At 47.0% G+C, this 26,153-nt stretch overlaps 1 protein-coding gene across 1 annotated transcript in view; it reads left to right on the top strand.

Moving 5' to 3' along the window:
- TCERG1L (transcription elongation regulator 1 like) overlaps positions 1-26,153 on the top strand; it is a 342,031-nt gene that overhangs the window by 182,324 nt on the left and 133,554 nt on the right. Inside the window, exon 5 of the mRNA XM_001372407.5 lies at positions 20,580-20,705. Within this exon, the coding sequence (XP_001372444.3) occupies positions 20,580-20,705 (126 nt within the window). The remainder of the gene's footprint in view (positions 1-20,579; positions 20,706-26,153) is intronic.

The raw sequence follows: 26,153 nt of genomic DNA on the forward strand, positions 1-26,153 counted from the left end.
TGCCAAAGGATGGGGCTCCATACTCCAGCAGCCATGCAAAACAGGTATAGTAGATAAGATCTGATTCATGGCCAAGAAGATCAAGGTTCAAACTCTTTCTGTACCCAAGGGGGACGCTTTGAAAACTCCCTCAAGCTCTCTGGACCCCCATCTCTTCATAAATATGATCAAGATAAATGTGTGATTCTGCTGTTGTTGTTTTTGGGCAGATATGAGCTGCCTATCTGACCCTAGAGCAGAAACAATCATTGTACCTCTTTTTTCCCATCTATAAAATGAAGATTATTATTACTGTTTTTATATTTGCATTCCTCTAATAACTAGTTATTTGGAATATTTTTGTATGAAAATAGAGAGCTTCCATTGCTGATTCTGAGAACTTCTTGTTAACCTCCTTTGACAATTTACCACTTGAGGAAAGACATGTTCTTAGAAATTTGACCCAATCTCTGAGAAATGAGACCTTCATTCCAAGCTTTTTGCTTTCTTTCTAATATTGGTTGCATTGATTTTGTTGTGGAAATCCTTTTAATATTAATATAATCAATAGTTCATCATGGTTTAGGTAGTGGCATGAAAGGAATCTGATAGGACTCTTTTTTGTCTAGTTTTGTTTGAATTAATTGTTCCATTGGGAACTCTGCAAGAGCTCACTTGGGCTTTATTGTGAAGTCATTATATTTAACAGAACTTATCCTTATCCCTAAAGTTTAATATTTGGCAAGAGTTGAGTAGACTTCTGCTGTGTACAGTATCATGTGATAGGGGTGGGAGAGAGAATTCTGCTTGGAATGTCATGATCCAGGGCAATCTTTCCAGTGGGATCCACCATGATGGTGGAAGCCTTCAGACAACAGAGGGAAAGGACTTTTTCTTTGAAAAATTCAAACATCAATTCAATTTCCTATCCCCTGTAAGATCAGCACCCAACACTTTTGATCCTGACTCTTGTTCACCCTGATCCGGTCCTTTGTCAAACAGGAGCACAACTGGGAAGGACGGGGGATATTGGGGTACACGGCATCTTTATTGCTCCATGTCTAGAGACTGTTTTCCACCCCTGCCAACAGCTTAGTAACTGGCTTTGCCAAAATAAATTGTTTCATTATTTTTTAAGTTACAAGATGAATACAATTAATAGAGAGAGAATCAAGCTAAAACCCCCTCTACAAATGCCAACATCAAAAAACACCAAAGGGTTTTATTTATTTATGTGATTTACTGGAAATAGCTCCTGTGTTAGTTTGCCCTTAGGGCTAATGATGAGACTAAAATGAAGATAATTAAGATATTACAGTGGTGTTCTACTCAATATAAGGTAAAATGATTACTGTTTGAAGTCATTCATTACTCAGTTGCATGACCTTGGACCAGTCACATGCCCACTCTAGGTTTCATTTGGCTCATTGATTAAATGAAGAGCTTGGAGAAGAGGGTTTGTGACTTTGCTGTTGTGCAGTCGTGTCTTTGCATCCAACTCTCCACGACCCCACTGGAGGTGTTCTTGGCAGAGATATGTGAGTGATTTGCTGTTTCCTTCTCCCACCCATTTTATAGATGAGGAAGCTGAAGCAGACAGCTTTAAGTGACTTGCCCAAAGTCGCACAGCTGCTAAGTGTCTGCGGCCAGACTTGAACTCATGAAGATGAGCCTTCCTGACTCCGGGCCTCAAATTCTATCCACTGTGCTATCTGCTTCCCTCACATTTTGTTCTCTAGACATTAAAAGCCATGAAGGGTTGGGGGAAGCTAGGATTCAGAGCCAGGCCCAGAGGCAGGAGGTGCTGGGTTCAAGTCTAGCTTCTGACACCTCTTAGCTGTTTGACTCTGGCCAAGTCCCTTCATTGCCATCGCCCAGCCCCATCATTCTCCTACTTGACCAGGATACAGGACGGATCCCAAGGCAGAAGGTAAAGGTTTCTTCATGCCTTTCAGGGGGGTCCTAGAAAGATCTGATAATCACGAGGGTGATCGTGATGCTGCGGTGGCTTATTTAAGTGGAACCACCACCCTCATCTCCCACAAGGCCTGGCCCCTGCCAGGAAGAGCTAGTTTAATGCCCTGCCAAATGCACCCCTATCGTTGGCCACGATGGTGCTGTGGCTCCTCCAAGCATATAACTCATAGATTGATGAGGCTCGAGACCTTTAGCTGAACTAAAACTGTCCGTGGGTTGTGTCAGGGGCCATCTGTACCGCCATCCTCTCTGCTCTCCCAGGACTCCCAGCATCCTCTGACCCATCGAGCTCCTGGACCACTCCATGGCCCCATGGAGGGCAGCTGCATGCCCTTTGGCTCTGCTCTCAGCAGCCAGCCGCCCTGGCCCTCTTGGTGAGGGCTGTGTGGAGGCTGCTGGAGGCTGCCCCTGCGTGCCCAGTTAGTTCTTGTGTACTTCTGGGGGGGTTCAGGCTCTAGATGCAACCCTGAGGGGCGGCAGCCACCCCGAGAGAGAGTGGGACGAGCTGTTGCGTGCTTTCATGGGTTGGTGGCTTCCTGGATTGTTCTTGTGTCCATCAGAGGAGCTTCCAGACCACTAAGTGGACCATCCGACACCCATCTCTGTAGCCTCGTGGTCAGCTGAGGACCAGGATGGAAACCTGCTTGAGAGAACCTGTGACCCAGGCAATACAGGGACGACGGACAATCTTGTTACTAATAGCAGCGAATGGTATCCGGAGAGTGTTTCACAGGCTGTAAAGTAACTCAGAGATCTCCTTCTGTCCTCACCACAATTCTTGGGGGAAGAGCCAGGATTCTCCCATTTCACAGATAGACATTCAAGCGAGCCAGCGGCAGGTAAGTGACTGCCCCCAGGTCACGTTTGGAGCCAATGGTTGAGGCTAGAGTGACGTTTGGTGCCTTCCTAAGGCTCTGGGTTCAAGATCTCCCCAAGGAACCACGAGGAATAGACCCAGGTACGCGGTTGTCATTATTACCGGGCACAAGGACCCTCCCTAGGCAGCTCCTTCCACCTTGTCCCCCAGCTGAGTGTCTGCATATCTGAATGGGAAATGAGCGGCAGGCCAAGGAGGCCTCCTTCTCCCTCTGCCTCCCCTCTCTCTGGCCGAGGTCTCCCCGCCTCAGCCCTCTGCCCGGGAGGTCTCCAGGGCTTCCAGAAGGGGAGGCCGGGGAGGAATGCTACAGGCCCTTAAGCAGAGCTGATGGCCGACGTCTGGTTCGTGCTTTTCACTAATGCTCACAGACCGGTTTTGCGGTTGATACAAACTGGTGCCAACCAATGAGAAATGCCAGATTTGGGGGGGGTTCTGTTTGCTGCCCCTCCTGCCCACACCAGGCCACACTGATTGTCACACAGCAGTCCAGGGGTCTTCGCGGGGGTTCTGGGAGGACTGACGTCTCCCGTGAGGGTTTGTCCGGCTCTTCTCAGGGCCAGCCGTCCCCCTTTGGTGTCCGTCTGTCCCCAGCTCCGACCACGCCCAGGTAACACTGCCCTGGTGGATGGGCAGGTTGGGGTTCAGTCCTGGCACACGGGGGAGGGGGATGGGGGAAAGGACCATTCGGCCCCACCCTGAGGCAATGGATGCAGCTCCATGGAGTGCTCAGAGCCTGGCCAGCCTTCAGAGATGCCGAGGCCATCGGCTGTGTCCCAGACCTCGGCGGCCGTCCAGCCTTCTGTCTCCCCCCACTTCGAGGGCGAGTCTGACAATGGGCCTCCCTCGCGACCTTCTGGGCTCGAACGACTGGCTAGCAGCAGCGGGTAGCGGCGGAATCGGAACAGGCTACCATTTCATACTGCATCTCCCGCCAGGTCTGGCTCCGAGTTCCTCCGGGGCTGGCGCTGTCCAGCGTGTGGGGAGACAGTCTGAACAGTCAGAAGCTGTCCTCAGTCTGCCGGGCAGCCCAGGAGAGGCTGGTCAGGACTGCAGTGAAGAGGAGAAGACAAGACTCCCCCGGCCTGGCGCCGCTTTGTCCTTCCGTCTGTACCCCGGCCGGGACCTCCGCCATCACCTCCTTCTGGGCGGGCATCGCCCAGGCAATGACGACAGCCGTCCAGATCCTGCAACCGGGACTCGGAGGTGAGGAGGACATTCGAGGCCCTCTTGTCCGGCCCTCTCTTTCCCGGCCCAGAAGACAGAGGCCCGGGGACACGGAGCGGCCGTCCTGGGCTCACGCAGCCACCGGGTGAGCTCTCCTGGCCAGGCCAATCACCTGGTCCCATCCTGAGTCGCTGGTCCCCTCGTGGGAGGACTGTCACGGGAGGGACAGGAGAAGCTTGTCCTGCCTGGCTTCCAGCAGCAGCCCAGCATGTGGCAAAGGGCAGAAGACACAGAGAAATGCACTCAGGCTCAGGGACAGCTCGGCTGCCCTCCACATTCGAGCCAGCCCGTGGCCTGAGGGGCTTCAGGGGATGCCGGTAACGTCTTCCTGGTGGCCTTCAAGAAGAAGCTGAAGGACTCACGTGTCGGTGGGTTGGAGAGGGGCATCTTCCAGCTCCGTGCTGGACGATGTGGCCAATGGTCACCCTCTTGGCCCTGCCATTCGAGGCCCCTCTAAGGAGGGCTGCTGGTGACCGAGGAGGAGCCCAGGCTTCCCCGGGTGATCGCCCCTGGCCGATGGTAACTGGTCCAGCTGGGGCAAGGCCCCATGAAGGGCCGCCCAGGAGCTTTCTGACCTCCATTATTCCGTGTTGTACTTGGGAAAGCTGCCAACAGTCCTTTCTGTGGAGGGACAGTCTGGCTGGCAGTTTCCCGGGATCAAGTCTCTGCTGTTTACTACTCTAGAACTGAACCCCCAGCATTGTAGGTGTGCCTGGGGAAACGGTCTCTAAACAGAGCTAAGCTCCAAGTCCTCAGGAGAGCTGGCAGGGAAAACAAGGGAAGGAGGCCCTTCTCTGGAGGTGGCGGCTCTGGAAAGAAAGGCTCTCCGAGAAGACGGGAATCAAACACTTCCTGCTGCTGCTGCTGCTGCTGAGACCGCCCAGCCAGGATGCCCATCTAGGCCCTGACGAGGAAGTCCTTCCTCCTGTTCCTTGTTGTTGGTGAAGGCCCAGGAAGGCGAGCTCTCGGCTTATTCAAGGACGGAGCAGCTCTGAGGAAGCAGGAAAGGCTAAACGAGGCAAACCAGGAAGCATCCACTGAACCATTCCAGGGCATTTGGAGAGATCTACACTGGCGTCTGGGAATGTTGCTGTGGGGTGTTTGGAGGGGAGAGTATAGAATCAAGAGCACTCTGGCTTAGGTGGGAGGCTCCTGTGCTCACTGGGGATAAGCACCCATGACTGGAAGATGGGAGCCCATCCGAGCCATGCTGACCTCTTTAAATAATCTGCCCAGTGGTGGGGGAGGCATGCCGTATGACCATCCGCAGGACCAAAGCCCCGGATCTTGGCCCCTCTGTGTCTGAGGGCTTGGCTCAGCTCAGCTCCCATCCTCCCACCTGCTTCCTAAAATCAGCTAACCAGAGGATCACAAGCACAGCGCTGGGAGAGACCCTAGAACGCATCTGCACTGATGAGGAAGCCGAGGCCAGGGGAATGAAGACCTGTCCCATGGTCACACTAGCATTAAGGAACAGGCCCAGAGTGGGGCCCAGAGTGCCTCGGTGGTCTTGGGGGGTCCACACAGGAGAAAATGTATGCTTGGATGAGAAGCAGGAGCTGGAGCCCAGAGGGGCACCGGAGATACCCAGGCAAAGGTGGTGGGGTGGGAGGAAGGAGGAAGAGCTGAGTGCCCATGTGGTGGGGAAGGGGCTGGAGATGGAAGAGAGAAAGGGTCATCCAGCCTCCTGGGACAGATGGGAATGGAGGGAACCAGTGAGGAAGCACCCCTGAAGCCCTCCTTTATGCCAGCCTCTAGAGCTGTCCATGCCTGTCCCTGGCCTTGAGGACCCTCCATTCTCTCTCCGGAGACAATGGCACTTGGAGGAGACTCAGTGGGGTGGATCAACAAGGCCATGGCAGCAGGGGCCACTTGTTGGCCAACAAGGACATGATGAGAGCAGAAAAGGCAGGATTGGAGCAGGGATGCTGGCGAGGAGTCCCCAGTCTGAAGAGGACGCGCAGTAGGCAACGATAGCATCCTGGCTCCAGAGAGAGGAGGGAGGGGAGCTCAGCACCCAAAGCTGGGGCAGCAGGAAATGGTGGCCCCAGAAGAAGGCGTTTGTGCTTTCTGGGAGTGGCTGCATTGATCAGCAAATTGGACTGAATGAAAATTTCCATGAGAGGCCAAAGCTTTTACAACCCCCCTCCCCGCCCCCCGGAGTCTCCCACAGCAATGGCCTTTCCCCTCCAAGCTAACAATCATTTTTCACCAAGGACCATTCAGATCATGGGTAGGGTTGTATCTCCCCACAAGCCTGGGAAGTAGATGCTATTATTACCTCCATTTAATATATGAGGAAACTGAGGCAGATCATGAGTAAGTGACTTATTAAGGGTCACACAGCCAGTAAGGGTCTAATGCCAGATTTGAACTCAGGTCTCCTTGACTCTAAGCCTTGTGCTCCGTGATCTACACCAGCAGCTGTAGCTAAGAATCAGAATAGGAAAATGGGAAAAGGAGAAATATAAACCAAAACACCTCCCAGGTCTCTTCTCAAAGGGAAATGTGGACAAAGATGACAAAGGCTGAGAATGGTCAGTTTGAGGCTTGTGGAAAGATGGCCCCCAGATGCAGGGTCGATGGAGTTCTGCATGGGCGCCACCATTTGGGGAGCCATTTGGAAGGAGAGAGCGACAAGCGGTCCAGTGCAAGATGGCGAGATTCCCTGTGTGGGGGCATATCTGGGAGGAGGCTAGTGTCAAGAAGAGGTCACCAGGGAAGGAGGGGATCCCATCTATCAGCTTTATTTATCTAATCTACAGTGGGCTGCCAATATAGAAGCCTTAGGAAAGATTTCCTCCAAAAGATGGATTGAGCCATCTTTTTGTGAGAAAAACTCGGACAAGTTAGAACATTTTAGAGGGCGGCGGAATGGCTAAAGGAATGACCATCCACCACCCTGAAGGAATGTTCCAGTGATCCAAGAAAGGACAAGGCGCACAAGGAGAAAGAAGTGTGGGGAGGCCTCTGCGGACAGAGCCAGGGACAAGCCTGACCTACACCGGCGTCCTTCCCTCTGGCCATGTAGGCACAACAGGAGCCCTCCCAGGCTCTCCATCCTTCCTCCTCAGCCCCTGCCGCTGGATCCACAGACAGTCCATGGAGCTTCTCCTCCTAATCAAATGGAAGCGGCGCATCCTCGCCTAGCCCACGTGGATCCTTCTTGTGTTTTCTTTAGAACTTGGGGATTTTAGCTTCAAAGGTTCTCCGCAGCTCCAGTCTTCCTTAGGGATGGGTAGAAGCCCTTTATGTCATTAAAGACCCATTCCTGTTGGGCCATATGGCTGGCTTCCCAAGATATCTATCCCATTCCGGGTTCTCTGCCCCTTTGGGGACGAGCTTCTAAACCTCTGGGAAAACCACCTGGGACTCTCCCGTATTTGGAGTCCTTCTTTCCGGCTGCCTGCAGCGCTTTTTCTTTGATGGAAGAGTCTTGATTTTGGCTCTAACATTCGTAGAATTCTTCTTTTGTGGCAGTTTTCCGAAGATGACCAGAGCATTTCTTTTAGTTTCTCTTTCTCCTCGGCTTCTAAGAGGCCTGGGGAGTTTCCTTTTTAACCCTTACCATCTGCAGCAGGGTTAATAGGAAGGATTGGTCACAAGGCAGAAAAGCAGGAAGGGAGGGCCAAGCGACTGGGATTAAGTGACTTGTCCAGGATCACATAGCTAGGCAATGTCTGAGTGCACATTTGAACTCAGGACCTTCCCCTCTAGGCCCGGCTCTCCATTCACTGAGCCATCTTGCTGCCCCCGGAGGTTATCTTTAAGAGTCCTGCCAATATTCGGTGTGAGTTCTTGTTTGGGTTAGAGCGCTCAGAGTCTAAAATTTCTTACTTGGTTTCTCCTCGATCTGTTTTCCCTCCGTTGTTTTTGCTAGGAGGGAGATATCTTAGGGTTCCTCCTGCATTTGCAGACTTCTGAATTTGCCTTAGACCCTTCTGTGGCTCCATGGAGTCCTGGGCGTTTGTTTGGTCCTGCACATTTTGGGGGTTTGTTGCTTGGGTCCCAGTTCTGTAACTAAGGCCAAGCCACTCGTGACTTTTCCACTTTGGTATTCCACACATCTCTCAAAGGATTTGCCAAATAAGGACCTTGGAAAAGAATTCTTTCTTCCTTTTCCCATGAATTCTAGCTGAGTTTGTGTCCCTGCCGTGCTTTTCTGGGCTGCTGTCCTGGCAGACGGTTTAGAGACCTTCTCTGGCTCTGGGTTGAGGTCTTCGTGTTCCTGCCACCTATTTCTTCTCTGCGTGGGCTTCCCTTTTTGTTTACTCCTCCTTCCAGCTTACTTCCTGACTCTGACTTCCTGCTGAGGCTGAGCTCTGGGGACGTCTGGAGGCCATGTTTAGGATGGACCTTCTGCTGCCTTTTGGGGCCTTGAGTGGTTGGTTATTTCTGGCTCTCGGCAACCCAGGGGGCCTCAGAGAGGTGTGATCCAGGGCAATGGTGGATCGCTCTGCCCTTGCTCAGAATTCTGCAAGTCGACACCTAGATCTGATTCTGGGCAAGAGTCGAGGCTGCCGGGCTTGGGCCCAGTGGGCCAGCTGGAAGGGTCTGTTCACTCAGAGAAGTGGAATCAGAGTTTGGTCTGAGCTTCCTTCCCTGTTACTCACTCCTTTGCAGCTTGCACTACCGCTGGAACTAGCTCCAACTGCCTCTGCCGTGGCCTGGTGTGTCTCCTCTCCAGGACCCGTCCCGTGGACAGCTCCTGTTCTCTGCCAGTCTTTCCAGGAACGGGGACCTACCAGAGAGGATGGTCAAGGGCAGGCCTTAGATCACCGATTGTTCTGCAGACTCTGCCAGGGAGACGATTGAGAAGTCCAGCCCTGCTTCATCTGAATCACTAAAGACACAGGGACATAGGGAGGGCTCTTTGTAGCGTGAGGCACCCTGGACACTCCAGAGCAGGGCCTGACTTTAAGAATGGGCCTCAGGGAGCCGCCAGGTAATCAAAAGGGACCGCCCTGGGCCTTGAGCCTTCCCTTGATTGGCCGTGACATTTGAGGGCATCCATCGCCCTTTGCTGGTTTCTGAGGAGACCCCACGTGGCCTTGGAGGCCCCTTCAGGCTCCATCCCTTCCACTCCTCTCTGGGCCTTTAACAATTAGCCCAGAGGGGAATGGAGCTGTCACTGGGGCAAACTTCCCGAAGGGGTGTCAGGCTTCCTCTCAGTGACTAGACTAGGGCTTCTCGCCTCTTTCTCCAATGATATCCTTTCCCCATTTTGCCTCCTGGTGCTTCCATCACTGATTTCTTTAAGGCTTCAGCCATGGAGAGCAAGCTTTAAAGGTTACATCAGGCTGGAAGGCTTCCCAGTTCGGTCTGATGGAAAGTAGGCCATCGGAGGTCTCAGGGGAGCCCAGCTCATGGGAGGGAAAGGGGGTGATCCTCACTGGGTGGCTGCAGGGATGGAATTCTGAGGTGAAGCCACTGAAGCTGTTCCCGGAGGACTTCAGGGCTTGAGCAGTGTCAGGGTCTCAACATCAGCTCTTCCGTGGACGCCCTTTCCCAAGGAGGGACCCCCGAGGCTCTGACGTCATACCCATTGGGGGGTCCATTCTGCTGTGAAAGTGGCCCCTGTGCTCCGTCCCAAGTGGAAGCAGCCTGGGCCAAAGCTGGCCTCTGCTGACTCACGTGCACCCATCCATGTCACACTCCAGGGCTTAGCAGTGCCAGGGCTCTGTCCTCTGATCTTGGGATGACCCCTGCCTCTGCTGACCCGCCTCTGCTGACCCACCTCTGCTGACCCGCCTCTGCTGACCGCCTCTGGTGCTCCCCTTTCCTCTGCTGCACCCCGACTCCTTCCTCCACATTGTTCTAGACTCAGTGATCATTAAAATGGCCATTGGGAAGGGTAGGCATTCCAACTCCATCCATTCCGTGAGCCGGACTGTGCTAGAAGAGCTGTGCCAGCCCCAGGCCCCGCCTCACTGCACCCCAGCGCCTTTCCCGTGGCCTTGTGGGCCATGAGGGTCTCCTGATGCCCATTGGCTGAGGGCCGCCTCACAGAGGCACAGCTCGGCAGGGCTGGGAGCCTCTCCAGGGGGACCAATACTGGATCTAAGCTGGAATCACGGAAATGGGACCCCTCCGGCCTCCTTTGGAGTCTGGGAGGCTCCTTTTCCAGGGGTTCCCCAGCACCGCCAGTGGCAGCCTTTCTGTTTCTGAGAGGGGTGAGAGGGGCACCGGGCACCCCTGTCCTTGTAGGTGCCTCCCTGGACCTGCCAGGCTTCGGCCTCACCCCTTTCTGCCCTGGGCAGTCTCCTAGGAAGACGAAGCCTGTTTGGATCTCTGTTTCCGCAGTCCTGGGCTCAGCGCGGTGCCTGCCCCACGGTATGTTCCCACAGAACAGTCCTTAGGTGGCATTAAGGGGATAGGCAGAGGAGGCCCGTAGACGGCCTCCGGCTCTGGCTCTACCTGCTGCTGAAGCCAAACGTCAGCTGGCCTCAACCCTTCATCCTACAGACGAGGAAACTGAGCCGTCGTGTGCCTAAGCCGGGCTCAGCCCTATTTGGCAGCACCCCCTTCCTAGGTAGGGGCGGAGGTATCCAGTGTGGCTGCGGAAGAGAGAGGCAGGAGGGCTTTAACCGGGCGAAGCATTTTACGGAGAGGGAGGGGAGGGACTGGGGGTGGGTGGGGGCTCAGACTCTGCAGCAGAAAGAGCACCTAGGAGAAAAATCTTTCTGAAAAAAACAAACCAAAACAGAATCAGGGTTTGAGCGGCAGTCAAGGCTCCTCAGGATCCACAAGTGCCCGGAGGGAGCTCCTCGCCATTGCTGAGTCCAGCCCTCTCCCTTCTTAACGGGTGACCGCCTCCATGATCATCCCGGAGCCCCTGAGCTGCCCTAGGAAGGACCCCTGAGCGGGGCTCGGCGGCAGGAAGGACGGTTCCAGCCTTCATGCTGTCTCAAGGCATCGATGATCCATTTGGCACAGCAGAAAGAGAAAGACCTGAACGAGAAGCTCCTCCTCACCAGACCTAGATAAAGGGCTCCCCCACGCCAGCCGGGTGGCTCCGGGTCCGAGAGGCTTTGCTGTTCATTCCTGATTTCCTGAAAGGGAAATAGACAAGAAGCGTCACTCCCGGACGGAGATCTTTCATGTGGCTGGAGAGCCGCCCTGACTTGGATAACCGGAAGAGCAGGAGAGTCACGAGGCTGGTAGCCCCGCCCTCTCCCCCTCCCCCCAGTCCTGAAGTGCCCAGGCCTTTCCCCGTGTGCTGGGGCGGCCGGGGCGTCTGCCTCCCTCATCCCCCGCCTCTAGTGAGCCAACAAGGGTTATCCCGGCACACTGCCAGGCACAGCACGCAAGTCTGGAGACAGGAAGGAAGCCCAGAATTCTCCTGGCCTGCCCCAGGAGCTCGCAGTCCACCGACCAAGGCGAGCCTGCGCTCGAGGTTAGGCAATGAGGCCGGGAAGGCAGACTCAGAGTGGGAGATGCTCCCGGTGCGGTGTGTGCGCTGGGCCTGGGATGGGGCTCCTGCCGGCCAGGGCACTTGAGGCTTGAAGGAAGGGGGAGCCGAGAGGCCGAGAGGCAGAGGGAGAGCATCAAGTCCGGGAGATGGCCAGCCACAGCAGAGGAAACGTAGCGGCAAGAAGGCACCCCAGAGCCGCGCCGCGGGCTGCCGATGGCCCACTCCGTGGTGATGGCTCAGAGGCCTGGAATGTCAGCCAGGGCCGGAGTGTGCAGGGCCCGAGCTTCAGGGAAAGCCCGGCTCAAACTAAGCAGAAGCTGCATGGAAGAAAGCTTGAGGCAGGGAGAGCCGCTCCCGGGGGCTCTCTAGGGCCGAGGTGAGGAGGGGGAGGTGGGAAGGGGGGCGCTCCTGGGCCATGGAAGGAGATGGGGGGGGGGTAGAAATAACCGTGGATGGGGACTTTCGTTTTGTAAGTAAACCCTCTTCATGCTGAGGGAGACCGGCAGCACCAGGAAAAGCCCGTGTTTGATTGGACCAGGCTGTCTTCCACTCTCCCCTCCCCCACATTCGGGTCTGCCCTTGAGGGGCTGTGCCAGCCTTGTGGGAACCTGTGCCACCTACATGTTTGCTTCATGTGGCCCGAAGAAGGTGCCTCCCGAGATAAAGACGACGCCCCAACGACGGTGGATTCCAAACAAACCCAACATGCCCATTGATTCCGCCCTCCAGGAGGGGATGCTTCTCTTCATTCAGCGGATTTAAATGGACAAAGCAATCCTTTAAGGAAGGGCCGCTTCCCCCCTGGAGGGCTCCTCTGAGAACAGACGAGATGAAACGGTGGGCGAGCCTGCGGGAGGTTCGGCATTAGCTGCCAATTAATAGGCAGAGTCTCCAGAGGAGATTGTTTCCCCTGAAATTAATCCTTCCTTTTCCCTTCAAAGTTCCATCGAGGTAAAAGAAATGTGGCTCCCTCCCTGGGCTTACGCTTCTCATCATCCACAGGGCCACGGCCCTGGCCCTTCGGGGTCCCTCAGAGCCAGGCACCTTCCGCCTTCCCAGTCTTCTCGGGCATTCGCCCTGGCCAGTGCTCTCGAATCCAGAGCTAGAGGCTCCTGGCTGCTCCTAACCCAAGCAACACCGTGTCTTAGCTCTGGGCATTCTCTCTGGCTGTGTCCTCCCTCCTCTCTGGCTTCCTTTAAGTAGCCGCTGAAATCCCGGCTTCTGCCTTAGCCTTTCCCAACCACTCTGCACCAGGGCCTTCTCTCCCTTAGTTCCTGCCCATCCTCTCCTGCATTTGATTGAGAACTCCTCGAGGCAGGGACAATGTTTTGCCTTACCAGCCCTTGGCAAAGTGCCTTGCACACAGTAGGCACTTAATAAGTCCGGATGGATGGATGGATGGATAAATTCTTATTGATTTAATGAAGTCGGCTCTCTCTAGGGGCTCAGCCCTCCCTGCAAGGGAGGAAGGGGGGAAAACAATGAGTTTGAGAGTGTTTCTATTTGCCTTAATGGAAGGGGTGTCCACACTCCTCAAGCCCGGGTTCTTGGAAGCATGGAGGGCAGAAAAGGAGGCCGTGCCCCATGAGCTCAGGAGTCTTCTCTGTCTCCATGGCTTTTGCCATTCCAACCATTAGAGCCCACAAGGCTCTTTTCCACCCCCTCCCTCAATGGCCTGGGTGGACTCTATCTCTGTTTCCATGGAGGCTCCCTCAGGAGGGCATCGGATTCTGGAGGGCCTTGTTGTTCTCATTGTAGTCTCTGTCTCTCACCCAGCCATGCAGCACGGTATTAGACGAAAGGATGTCAATTGGAACAGTTCTGCCAATTGCTCAGAGACCACTCATGGGAGTGATGGCACCTATGCAGATAGCAGCCCCTCTACAGCCTAGTAGACAGTCCTCCAAGGAGGTGCCAGCCAAATAGTGTATTGACCATTGTAGTGCCATCTTGGCAATAAGCCTCACTGGGCCTTTCTAGACTGGTCCCGGGATAACACTTAGCTCATAGTCCTCAGTGCAGTGCAATGGATAGAGTGCAAAATATGGAGTAAAAAAGATCTGTGTTCAAATCCTGCCTCAGACACATCTGCCTATACAACCTTAGGCAAGTCACTTAACTTCTCTCAGCCTCAGTTTCCTCACTTTCAAAATGAGAATAATCACCTCATCTACCTTATTTTGGGTCTGAAATGAGAAAACACATAAATCATTCTGCAAATCTTAAAGTGATCTGTAAATTCTAGTTCTTATTATGCACATGTGTCTAGGCTGAGACCACCAGCCAGAGTTTTACTGGATGAACCCAGAACCACCTGCATGACCCCGAGAGGGTCAGGGGAAGGAATTCTCAGAAGAAATATTCTGTTTGAGGGCTAATGTGCCCCTTGGCATGTATGTGGCATCCATAGGCAAATAACCACAACCTGTGACAGAGAGCCTGGCATTCCTTGTCTATTCTCAGGGATCCCATTGTCCGAGGCAGTGGCCACCAGCCTTCATATCACACATCCTTGATCTTTTGTTCTTCCAAATGAACTTTGTTATGTTTTTTTCTAATTCAGTAAAAAAATTTTTTGGTAGTTCAATGGGTATGGCAATAAATAATTGAATAAGTTTGGGTAGGATTGTCATTTTTATTATGTTAGCTTGTCCTACCCATGAGCAGTTAAAGCTTTCCCAATTGCTCAGATCTAGTTTTAGTTGTGATGAAAGTGTTTTGTAGTTGTGTTCATATATTTCCTGTGTTTGTCTTAGCAGATAGATTCCTAAGTATTTTATATTGTCTGGGGTGGTTTTAAATGGAATTTCTCTTTCTAACTCTTGCTTCTGAGATGTGTTGGAGATATATAGAAATGCTGATGACTTATGTGGGTTTATTTTGTATCCTGCAACTTTGCTAAAGTTGTTGATTATTTCCACTAGCTTTTTAGTTGATTCTCTAGGATTCTTTAGGTAGACCATCATATCATCCGCAAAGAGTGATACTTTGGTTTCCTCATTGCCAATTTTAATACCTTCAATTCCTTTTTCTTCTCTAATTGCTACTGCTAGTGTTTCTAGTACAATGTTAAATGATAGAGGTGATAATGGGCATCCTTTTTCACTCCCGACCTTATTGGGAAGGCTTCTAGTTTATCCCCATTGCAGATGATGTTGGCTGATGGGTTGATGGTTTTAGATGAATACTGTTTATTATTTTTAGGAAAAGACTTTCTAGTCCTCTAATTTCTAGTGTTTTCAATAGGAAAGGGTGTTGGATTTTGTCAAAGGCTTTTTCTGCATCTATTGAGATAATCATGTGATATTTGTTGGTTTGCTTGTTGATATGGTCAATTATGTGGATGGTTTTCCTAATATTGAGCCATCCTTGCATTCCTGGTATAAATACCACCTGATCATAGTGAATAACCCTAGTGATGACTTGCTGGAGTCTTTTTGCTAGTTTTCTGTTTAATATTTTTGCATCTATTTTCCTTAAGAAGATTGCTCTGTAGTTTTCTTTCTCCATTTTTGACCTGCCTGGCTTTAGAATCAGCACCATATTTGTGTCATAAAAGGAATTTGGTAGAACTCCCTCTGTGCTTATTATGTCCAAAAGTGTGTATAGTATTGGGGTTAGCTGTCCTTTGAATGTTTGATAGAATTCACTTGTGAATCCATCAGGCCCTGGGGATTTTTTCTTAGGGAGTTCTTTGATGGCTTGTTCAATTTCTTTTTCTGATATGGGATTATTTAAGAATTGTATTTCTGGGGGCAGCTGGGTAGCCAAGTGGATTGAAAACCAGGCCTAGAGAAGGGAGGTCCTAGGTTCAAATCTGGCCTCAGCCACTTCCTAGCTGTGTGACCCTGGGCAAGTCACTTGACCCCCATTGCCTAGCCCTTAGCACTCTTCTGCCTTGGAGCCAATACACAGAATTGATTCCAAGATGGAAGGTAAGGGTTTAAAAAAAAAGAATTGTATTTCTTCATCTGTTAATCTAGGCAATTTATATTTTTGTAAATATTCATCCATATCACCTAGATTGTCATATTTGTTGCCATATAATTGAACATAATAGTTCTTAATGATTGTCTTAATTTCCTCCTCATTAGAGGTGAGGTCTCCCTTTTCATCTTGGATACTGTCAATTTGGTTTTCTTCTTTCCTTTTTTTAATTAGTCTGACCAGTACTTTGTCATTTTGTTTTTTTTTCAAAATACCAGCTTCTAGTCTTATTTATTAGTTCAATAATTCTTTCACTTTCTATTTTATTAATTTCTCCCTTAATATTTAGGATCTCTAATTTAGTTTTCTTCTTGGGATTTTTAATTTCTTTGGTTTCAAGTTTTTTTGATTTGCATGTCCAAATCATTGACCTCTGCCCTCCCTAATTTGTTAATATATGAACTCAAGGATATAAATTTTCCCCTGAGTACTGCTTTGGCTGCATCCCATAGATTTTGAAAGGATGTTTCATCATTGTCATTTTCTTCCATGAAATTATTGTTTCTATGATTTGTTCTCTAACCAATTTTAGAGAATCATATTATTTAATTTCTAATTAATTTTTGATTTGGCTCGCCATGTACCCTTACTGATCATTATTTTTATTGTATTGTGTTCTGAAAAGGATGCATTTATTATTTCTGCTTTTCTGCATTTGTTTGCCATGTTTTTATGCCCTAGTACATGGTCAATCTTTGTGAATGTACCATGTGCTGCTGAAAAGAAGGTGTAGTCTTTTTTGTCCCTATTTGTTTTTCTCCATATATCTATTAACTCTAATTTTTCTAAGATTTCATTCACATCTTTTACCTCTTTCTTATTTATTTTTTATTTGATTTGTCTAAATTTGATAGTGGTAGGTTCAGGTCTCCCACTAGTATAGTTTTACTATCTATTTCCTCCTTCAATTCCACTAGTTTCTCCTTTAGAAATTTGGATGCTATATCATTTGTTGCATACGTGTTGATTACTGATATTTCCTCATTGTCTATACTCCTTTTTATCAGGATGTATTTACCTTCCTTATTCCTTTTAATCAGATCTATTTTTACTTTGGCTTTGTCAGATATCTTGATTGCAACTCCTGCCTTCTTTTTATCAGTTGAGGCCCAATAAGTTTTGCTCCGACCTTTAATTCTAACCTTGTGACTTGTAGACAACATATGGTAGGATTTTGATTTCTAAGCCACTCCCCTATTTGTTTTCATTTTATGGGTGAGTTCATCCCATTCACATTCAAAGTTAGGATTGTCATTTGTGTATTCCCCAGCATTTTGATATCCTCTCCAAGTTCTGTCCTTTCTTCTTTTGCTCTATCCTTTTAAACCAGTGGTTTGCTTTGAATCAATCCCCCTAATCCCCTCCCTTAATATGCTTCCCTTTCTGGCCCCTCCCTTTTGTTCCCTTCTTGTTTTTTTAGGGTCTGTTAAGTTCCCTCCCCACCCTCTTTCCCTCCCTTTTGGTACTCCTTCTCCCCTACCCCCTCCCTTAGTTTTCCCTTCTCACTTTCCCTGTAGTATAAGATAAAATTCCAAACCCCATTGGATCTAGATGCTCTTCCCTCTCAGAATTGATTTCACTGAGAGTAAGGTTTAAGTATTACCTATATGCACGTTCTTCCTCTCCTTCCTATAAAAGTATTCTTCCCCTTCCCTTCCCATGTGTATCTCTGTGTGATAAAGATTATCCTATTTATTTTATTTCTTCAAGTATCTCTTGGTGCCATCTTCTATTCCCCCTCCCTTTTTCTTTTTTTGCATTTCATCTTACACCACATATTACCCCAATCTCTTCCTGTGAATGATTCTTCTAATTACTATAATAGTGAATATAATTTTTGAGAGTTACAAATAACATTTTCCCCATATGTTACTATATATAATTTGACCTAATTGTAGTCCCTAAAGAAGAAAGTTTGAATTAAAAAAAACATTTTCCCCTTTCCCCCCTCTTTTTTATTTACCTTTTCATGTTTCTCTTGATCTTTGGGCTTGGATATCAAACTTTCCACTTAGTTCTGGTCTTTTCTTTACAAATACTTGGAAATCTTCTATTTTGTTGAATGCCCATACTTCCTCCTGGAAGTATATAGTCAGTTTTGATGGATAGATGATCCTTAGTTGAATACCCAGTTCTCTTGCCTTTCTGAATATCATGTTCCATGCCTTGAGGTCCTGTAGTGTGGAAGCTGCCAGGTCTTATGTGATCCTGATTGGTGCTCGTTGGTATCTGAATTGTCTCTTTTTGGCTTCTTATAATATATTCTCCTTAGCTTGAAAGCTCTTGAATTTGGCAGTTATATTTCTGGGAGTTGTCTTTTGAGGATTTAGTGTAGAGTGTTCTATGTACTCTTTCAATGTCTATATTCCCCCTTATTCAAGAACATGGGGGCAGTTTTCTTGGATGATTTCTTGTAGTATGATGTCAAGATTTCTGTTTATTTCCGGGTTTTCAGGTAGGCCAATGATTCTCAAATTGTCTCTCCTTGCTCTGTTTTCCTGATCTGTCATCTTCTCAGTGAGATATTTAATGTTTTCCTCTATCTTTTCAGTCTTTTGACTTTGCCTTATTAATTTTTGTTGTTTTGCAAGATAAATGGTTTTCAGTTGCCTAATTCTGGTCTAAAGACTGATTTTCCTTTTCAGTTTGGTCTATCCTCCTTTTTGTTGCTTCTAGCTGTTTCTCCAATTGGGAGTTCTTGTCCTTTAAACTGTTATTTTCTCTCTCAACTATTTCCTACTTTTGTTGCCAGAAGGTTTCCATCTTTTTGATAAGCTCCAATTTAAATTCTTCAAGAACTTGTGGACAATTTCCATTTTTTGGAAGGTTTTGGTGCATTTATTTGAATTTCCTCCTCTATTTCTTCTGTAGCCTGAGGTTTTCCTCCATAAAAATTTTCAGGGTCAATTCCTTCTTCTTGTTTTTCTTGGAGGGAGGTTTTTGATCCTGATCACAATTTGCCATCACTGTGGAGTTTGTTCCTTCCCTTTTTAGTCAGAAATCTGAGTGAGATGGGTAGGCTCTCTGTGTATGAAGTTACGGAGCAAGGGTTTTGTCCAAGGCAAGCTCTCAAATCTCCGCAGCTTCTGCTGTTTACTGCCCTTCTCCGTGATATCTTCTTGAGAATGATCACAGTCTGCACTCTTCAGCCTGCTGGGATTTCAGGTGTAGCTGCTCTCAGGGGTAGGTCTCTGGTGGTCTTAGCTCCCAAGGACCTAGAGGTGCCCCTTAATCACTCTAGAGGTGCCCCTTGCTCACTCGCTGATTCTGGAAAGCTCTGGCTCTGTAGGTGGGGTGGGGGAGTGAAGTTCAGCTCGTGTTTTGGTGGGAGCTTTTTCACCCCCTTATAGTGTGGAAATGCCCAAATCCCATGTACCTTCAATGCTGCACCCTACTATAGAGTCCCTTTGTTCAAATGAATTTTTTTTTTATCTTTTGAAGTAGTCTATATAGGTGGGTGCTGAGGAGAGGAGTCTTACATTTAGACTGCTGCCAGGTTTACAGGGAAGTCTCACACAGTTCTTCTGACCATTCTTTCCCCAAACTTGTTAGCCCTGGGGGGCATCAGGAGAAACTCAATAACACATTTTGAATTTTTTTAAATTTTGCTAATGATGGTTTTGGAAGCCTTGGAAGCTGCTTCTGGACCATCTTCCTTGTATTACACCAGCAGGAGAAAATCCTCCTTAATCTCTTGCTAATATAATTAGTTTCATCATCTTGTTTTAAATGTATAATCCTATTAAAATAAAATAGCCAATCAGTAGGCATATTCAGTAGAGCTTCTGAAAGCCCTTTCTCCAGCGCTAGGCCAAGCCTATATGACTGAGACCCTGTGGATGAGCTGCTTGTTTCCAAGCACCTTATGTCTCCGTCCTGCTGGCCCCACCTGGCCAGACACGAGTGGGAGTCATTCATGCCACCGATGGCTGTTGATGTTGTCCTTTATGCTGGTAGAAGAGAGAGAATCTTTAGAGAGCTCATAAGGTAATGGTGAGGTAATGGTGAAGATGGGAGAGAGACAGATAGACAGACAGAGACAAACAGAGCCAGACAGAAACAGAGAGAGAGACAGACAGACAGACAGAGACAGAGAGACAAAGACTAAGAGAGACAGAGACAGAAAGAAGGAGACAGACAAATAGAGCCACAAGAGACAGAGAAAGAGAGTGAGGGAGAGAGAGAAAGGAGGAGGAGAGACAGACAGGCAGAGACAGAGAGACAAAGACTAAGAGAGATAGAGAGACAGAGAGAGACAGAGACAGAAAGAGATAGTGAGATAGAGATAGACAGGCAGACAGAGACAGAAACAGAGGCAGACAAAGACAGAGAGACAAAAACTAAGAGAGAGACAGACAGAGAGACAGAGACAGAGACCAAGAGACTGAAACTTAGACAGAGAACCAGAGAGACAGAGACAATAGATGAGAGACAAAGACAGAGAGACCAAGAGACTGAAAGATCTAGAATGAGACAGAGAACAAGAAAGAGAGAGGGGGGCAGAAGGGGGGAAGAGAGGGATATATAGAGAGAAGACGAAGAGGAAGAAGAAGTAGAAGAAGTAGAAGAAGAAAAAGAAGAAGAAGGAGGAGGAGGAGGAGGAGGAAGAGGAGGAGGAGGAGGAGGAGAGAGGAGAGAGAAGAGAGAAGAGAGAAGAGAGAAGAGAGAAGAGAGGAGAGAGGGAGAGAGGGAGACAGGGAGAGAGGGAGAGAGGGAGGGAAGGAGGAAGAGAGAGGGAGAGAGAGTTCTGTGCAACCTTACTGGGTCCATTGTGTGGAAATGAGGATGACAGCTTTTTGCAAGCTCCTTAGGGTAGGAAGGAAACTGAGTTTATATTTTGATGACCCCTTTTAAAGATTGTCATATAAGACTGGTTTAGCTCAAATAAGAGAGATCCCAGAGAGAAGGCACTTGTTCGGATGGGGCACCTGAAAGATGCTGGATGTGAGTGAGAATGTGAGTAGACTCCAGGAAACCCAGGAGATGAAGATGAGGATGGCTGGACCTCAGGAGCTGCCCAGGTCTCTTTGAATGACCACATGCTGCCCTTTAGTGAACAGGTTCCCAGGCACACACAGGGTCTCTATTTTGGTTGCTAAAAGCCTCTGCTTTTGTCCCCAGGGTCTGCGTCTCGGATGGAGAGCCACCTCCTGCCTCTGCTCCCTGCTCAGGTCACAAGAGTGACGACTGTGTCTACACCAGCGGTGACATTTATGACTGCCAATCTAATGGACCAGACATCACCAGGTAGGCCAAGTGGGCTTTCCTGATCATTTGTGAGCCTGGAGCGCTGGGTGTTTTTCTCCTGGTCATTTGCTTCCCCCAGCCCAGGGCAGTGCTGGATGAAGGCTCTGTCTGAAGAAGCACAATCAGTGCCAGCCTTTAAAAGGCAGCGAGGGGCATCCAGCGTTCTCTGCATCCTGGTGCACACTGTCAGCACAGCAGGTGATGGTCGGGAATGGCTTTGGGGAGCTTGTGGGTATTTCCCTCCCCAGTTCCTCTGCTTCTATTAAGTCATGGGTGTGTCACAACTCTCCCCACCCCTGTGTCTCTCTCTGCCATCCCACAGAGTAATTCTTTTGGGGGGAATCTGATGTCATGCTTCGCTTTAAGGCTCTCTTTTACTGAATCTCTTTGAAGACTCCTGCTTTGAGACAGAGGAAATCCTGGAGTCTGCAATCTGGGATAGTAGCATAGCCTTGAAAGCACTTTACTTTGGAATCCCCACAGAGCCCCCCATCACCGTAAGTGCCTTCATCACACACCAGGAGGGAGAAGATGCCTGGCAGCAGTGACTGGGCCCCTCGAGGGCTACCTGGCCATGTGTTGTTCTCACACGTGCGGGAGAGGAAAGGATGGCTATAGAGGGTCATCGTGCTATCTGTGCCCATGATGGTGTTTGGAGGGTCAGAGGAATGTGGGATCTGGAGCCACTGACCGAGGCCAGGACGGATGTGAACCGAGAAAACAAGGAGAAAAAAGAAGCTAAGAGTGTCGACCCTCAAAGTCTTGGTCGTGATTCCATATAGAGACTCAGAAGTGAAGAGCGATCCTCGTCTAGGACACAGGCTCTCTGCAAAGACCTTGCAGGATCCTGGCAGTGTGAGCAATGAACGCCAAAGCGGGGGGACGTTCAGAGAACAGGACATCTGAGCAACCTGAGAAGTGATAACACAAAACAAGTCATTTTGTGAGCATCCAAGGAAGTGACCAAACAGATAGAAACTGGAGAAGATCTGCCCAGATCAGGAGAGCCAGTGATCATCTCCACTGATGACTGTCGCCACAGGATTGGAAGTCTAATGCCATGTCCCAGAAACTGATGCAGCAGGAAGGAGAAATGGCCTGGGGAAAACAACATCAATAAGCAACAATACCAGCAATGGGACTGATTCAAGGACGATGTGTTGGGGATGGCACAATTCTGAGGTAGGGGAGTCAGATTTCCAAATCTTGTCATGTGATTCTTGTCATCAGAGCTCCTTTGCAAATGGTTTCCTGTGCGATCGAGGGTAAATCTCTTCATCTTCCTGAGGCTGGTTCCTCATTGGCCGAATGAAGGCCTTCCCATTTTACATCCACAACAGAATGAGTTCTTTGTGCCATCCAGTTGTCTGCCTACTTAAATAAGAAGCTCTTCCACAGAATATCTAACAAGTGAGGACACCCTTCACTTTTCTGGAAATGCTCAAGGGAGGAGAAGCCATGACCTCCTCATGGAGATCGTCTTTTTGGATCCTTCTGTCATAGAGGTCCTTCTTATAACTAAGCTATATCTGCTTCATTATAACTTCCCAGAATCCCAGTGGAGGACATTACAGTCATCTGGTACGACATATTTGTGTGTGTATGTGTTTGAGAGAAGAAGTTCTCGCACTCAGATGGTCATCCATTGTCTACTTGAATATCGCCTGTCTCCAACTTCAAAGTGAAAAGCCAGCAAATCCCACCTTGGGACAACTCCCACTTTCAGTGTTTTGACCTCTCCCATTTTGCTTGCAATGTCCTCATCTCTCCTCCTGTACTCCTGGTCATGTTCCTCTATGGCTAAATAGAAGGAATTCTCGAGATTATCTTGGTTTTCCTCCAGCTTCTCAGAATCCTTCCTGTAATGCTCCAAACTGAACAAGGCTCCAAATGAGAACTTTTTCAAGCCAGTAGATGTTTGTCCTCCTTCATCCTGCCCACAAGGCTTAAAATTTAATGTAGACTAAGAAGATCAGTTTAGGTCTGCTACCATTTTATACTAGCTCTCAATGTGATCCTGGCATTACCTTAAAACCTTGGACCATTATCAGAACATTTACTCTCTGACTCTGAATGTCCCACTCTAAACTGGTGGCCTTGATTTTACCCTATTACTTTCCATCTTTTAGGGGCATCCTCACTTTCTCTCCTGCCTGCTAGGGTCTGCTTGAACCTTAACTTTGACATGCTTTAGGTGAATTATTCCTCCTAGCTTTGTGTAATCAGGAAAAAAAGATAGGCATGCTACTTGTACCTGTATCTAAATGAATGATGAAAAAATATCATATAGGATGGTATCAGTTTCTGATCTCTAGAATGCTGCACTGGAGACCTCTTTCCACATTTAGAATAAACCATTAAAGAACAATTTGCAACCAGCCATTCAAATGATTCTGAAACTAATTTTTCACGTAACTAATGAACATGCCTCCATATCATCCATAAGAAAAACAGGAGAGGCGTATTAATGAATGGTTTGCTAAAAGGAAAATAAATCATGTCTATAACATTTTGAGAACATTGAAGAACATCTACAAAAGGGGAAAAAACAAGTTGTTCCAAAACGTTTTATATTTTTAAGAAAATGTTACATCAAAAAAGAAAGCATAAAATATATTTTATCATAATTTAACAAAAAAGGTGGATTTAAAATGACTATCTGATCATAAAAATTTTATGAGCATGAAATGAGGATGTATATGAATAATATGTTTGCCACAGTCAAGGATGATGCCCCACATAGAAACCAAATGAAAGAGGCTTTCTTCATTGATGGAAGAACATGGGCCAAAGGATCACATTCATTTCCCACAGGTCAAGTGGAATAGAGGGAGGTGCCCTGTATGTTAAGTGATCAGAAGAGAATATGTTAGAATTTTATAAAATAAGAAGACAGGCAAGGATTTTATTAGTATTGTTGTCAGGATTTGCCAGATCAATGCAATCACAGAACAACAAATTCTTCAACATGCCATTGTTGTGTTATTTTTTTTCACCCACTGAAGCTATGATGCTTCAGAAAATATCATCCACTGTGACTCAGTATTCTGCAATTTAACAGTCATTGGGATAAAGCATATATCGCATCTTTAGAAATTTACCACCAAATTTTCATACACTTTAAACAGATCTGCAGGAGGTACCTTAAACAATTTAAAAACATCATCATCATTGTTGTCATTGTTATTGTCATCATAATCATTATCATCGATTTATCTGATTAATTTATAATTTTGTAAATATTAATCAGTTTCATTGAGATTGTCAGTTTTCTTGGTATTTGATTGGGCAAAATAGCTACTAATAATTGCTTTAATTTCCTCTTGATTGATTGTTCATTTATTCTTTTCACTTTTGGAACTAGTAATTTTGTTGCTTTAAAAAAATCAAATTAGTTAATAATCTTTTTAAAAATAAAACTAACTTCTAGCTTTATTTATTAGTGTACTTTCATTTTTCATTTTTCATTTTATTAATCTCTTATTTGATTTTCAAGATTTTTGCTTTAGTGTTTAAATAGAATTTTTGATTTGTTGTTTTTTCCTAGTTTTTTTTTCTTGTAATTTCCTTAATTTATTAAACTGCTCTTTCTCTCATTTCTTGATATAGGAAATTAGAGATATTAATTTTCCATTAAGCATTGCTTTGGTATCATCCCATATATTTTAGTATGGTGTCTCATGATTGCTATTATCTTCAATGAAATTTTTGTTTCTATGATTTCTACTTTGATTCACTCATTCTTTAGTATTAGATTATTTAGTTCCCAATTGATTTTCACCTTTACTTCAAAGACCCTTTACTGGATCTAATTTTTACTTCATCATGATCTGAAAAGGAGGTATACAATATTTCTGATTTTCTGTATCTGTTAGTGAGACTTTTATACCCTCATAAATGATTGAATTTTATGAAAGTATCATACACTGCTGAAATCGAGGCATACTTCTTTTGATTTTGATTCAATTTCTTCCAGAAGTCTATCATATTTCACTTTTCTAAAATTCCATTAATCTTCTTCATTTATTTCCTGTTCAATTATTTTTAGGTTTATTTAGGCCTTAGAGGTATAAGTTGAGGTCTCCCACTACTATAGATTTACTGTTTATTTCCTCATTAATCTGCAACTTATCCTTCAAGAATATGGATGTTATTGATGATGGTGCCATGAACTGATCCAACCATTCTGGAGAGCAATTTGGAACTATGCCCAAAGGGCCATAAAAATGTGCAGACCATTTGATCTTTGAATATCACTACTGGGTCTATATACCAAAGAGATAATAAAAATGGAGAAAAGACCTACTTTTCCAAAAACATTTATAGTAGCTCTTTTGTAGTGGCAAATAATTGGAGACTGAAGGGATGTCCATCAATTGAGGAATACCTGAACAAACTGTGGCATATGTTGGTGATGGAATACTATTGTGCTATTAGAAATGATGAGCAGGAGGATTGCAGAAAAAGCTCAAAATATCTATATGAATTGATGTAGAGTGATATAAGCAGAACTGGGAGAAGCAATATTGTATGATGAATAGCTGTGAAAGACTTAGCCATTCCCTGTGGTACAATGATCTGGGACACTTCTGAAGGACTTAGGACAAAGAATGTTAGCCAACCCCAGAGAAAGACCTGTTGGAGTCACATACAGATTAAAGGATATTATCTTTCACATTAGTTTATTTAAAGTTTTATTTGGGGATTTTGGTTCTATATGAGTATTCTCTTACAACAATGACCAATATGGATATATGTTTTGCAGGATAATAATGTGTAATCCAAATCAAATTGCTTAGCATCTTAGAGCGGGGTACAGAATGGAAGGAGGGAGACAATTTGGATTTCGTAATTTTAGGAAATATATGTTGAAAATTGTTAATACATGTAACAGGGAAAATAAATATCTTGGAATAAAAAAGAATATGTATGCTATATTTGGACCTTATATGTTCAGTACTGATTTTAATTTATTATCTAAGGAATATTTAGCAAAATGTTATTTTCCTGATTAGATCTTTGAATCATGTCTATTTTCATTTTAGATTTGTTTGAGAGTTTACGTCTGAAATCATGCCTTTTGAACTTCAGATGAAACCTAATAGATTTTGCTCTAGCCCCTTGTTTTAACTGTGTCAAAAAAAAAAAACCCTCTGCCATTTTATACATAAGTTCACCCTGTTCACATTCAGATTTATTATTATTGCTAATTGTATATTTCTGTGCTCTATTTCTTCTATTTATCCTTTTCTTTTACCCTGCACCCTCCTCAAAAGTCTGCTTTGCTCCTGACCACTACCACCATTAATCTACCCTCTCTCTTATCTCCATTTCTCTTGATCTCTTCCCCTTCTACTTCCCTTTTGGGTTGGATGAATTTCTATAGGTCTGTGTGTGTGTGTGTGTGTGTGTGTACTTTTAACCTAGAAATGCTTCAGATGACAGTGA

The sequence above is a fragment of the Monodelphis domestica genome, chromosome 1 (assembly GCF_027887165.1).
Source record: "Monodelphis domestica isolate mMonDom1 chromosome 1, mMonDom1.pri, whole genome shotgun sequence".
NCBI classification, from domain to species: Eukaryota; Metazoa; Chordata; class Mammalia; order Didelphimorphia; family Didelphidae; genus Monodelphis; species Monodelphis domestica.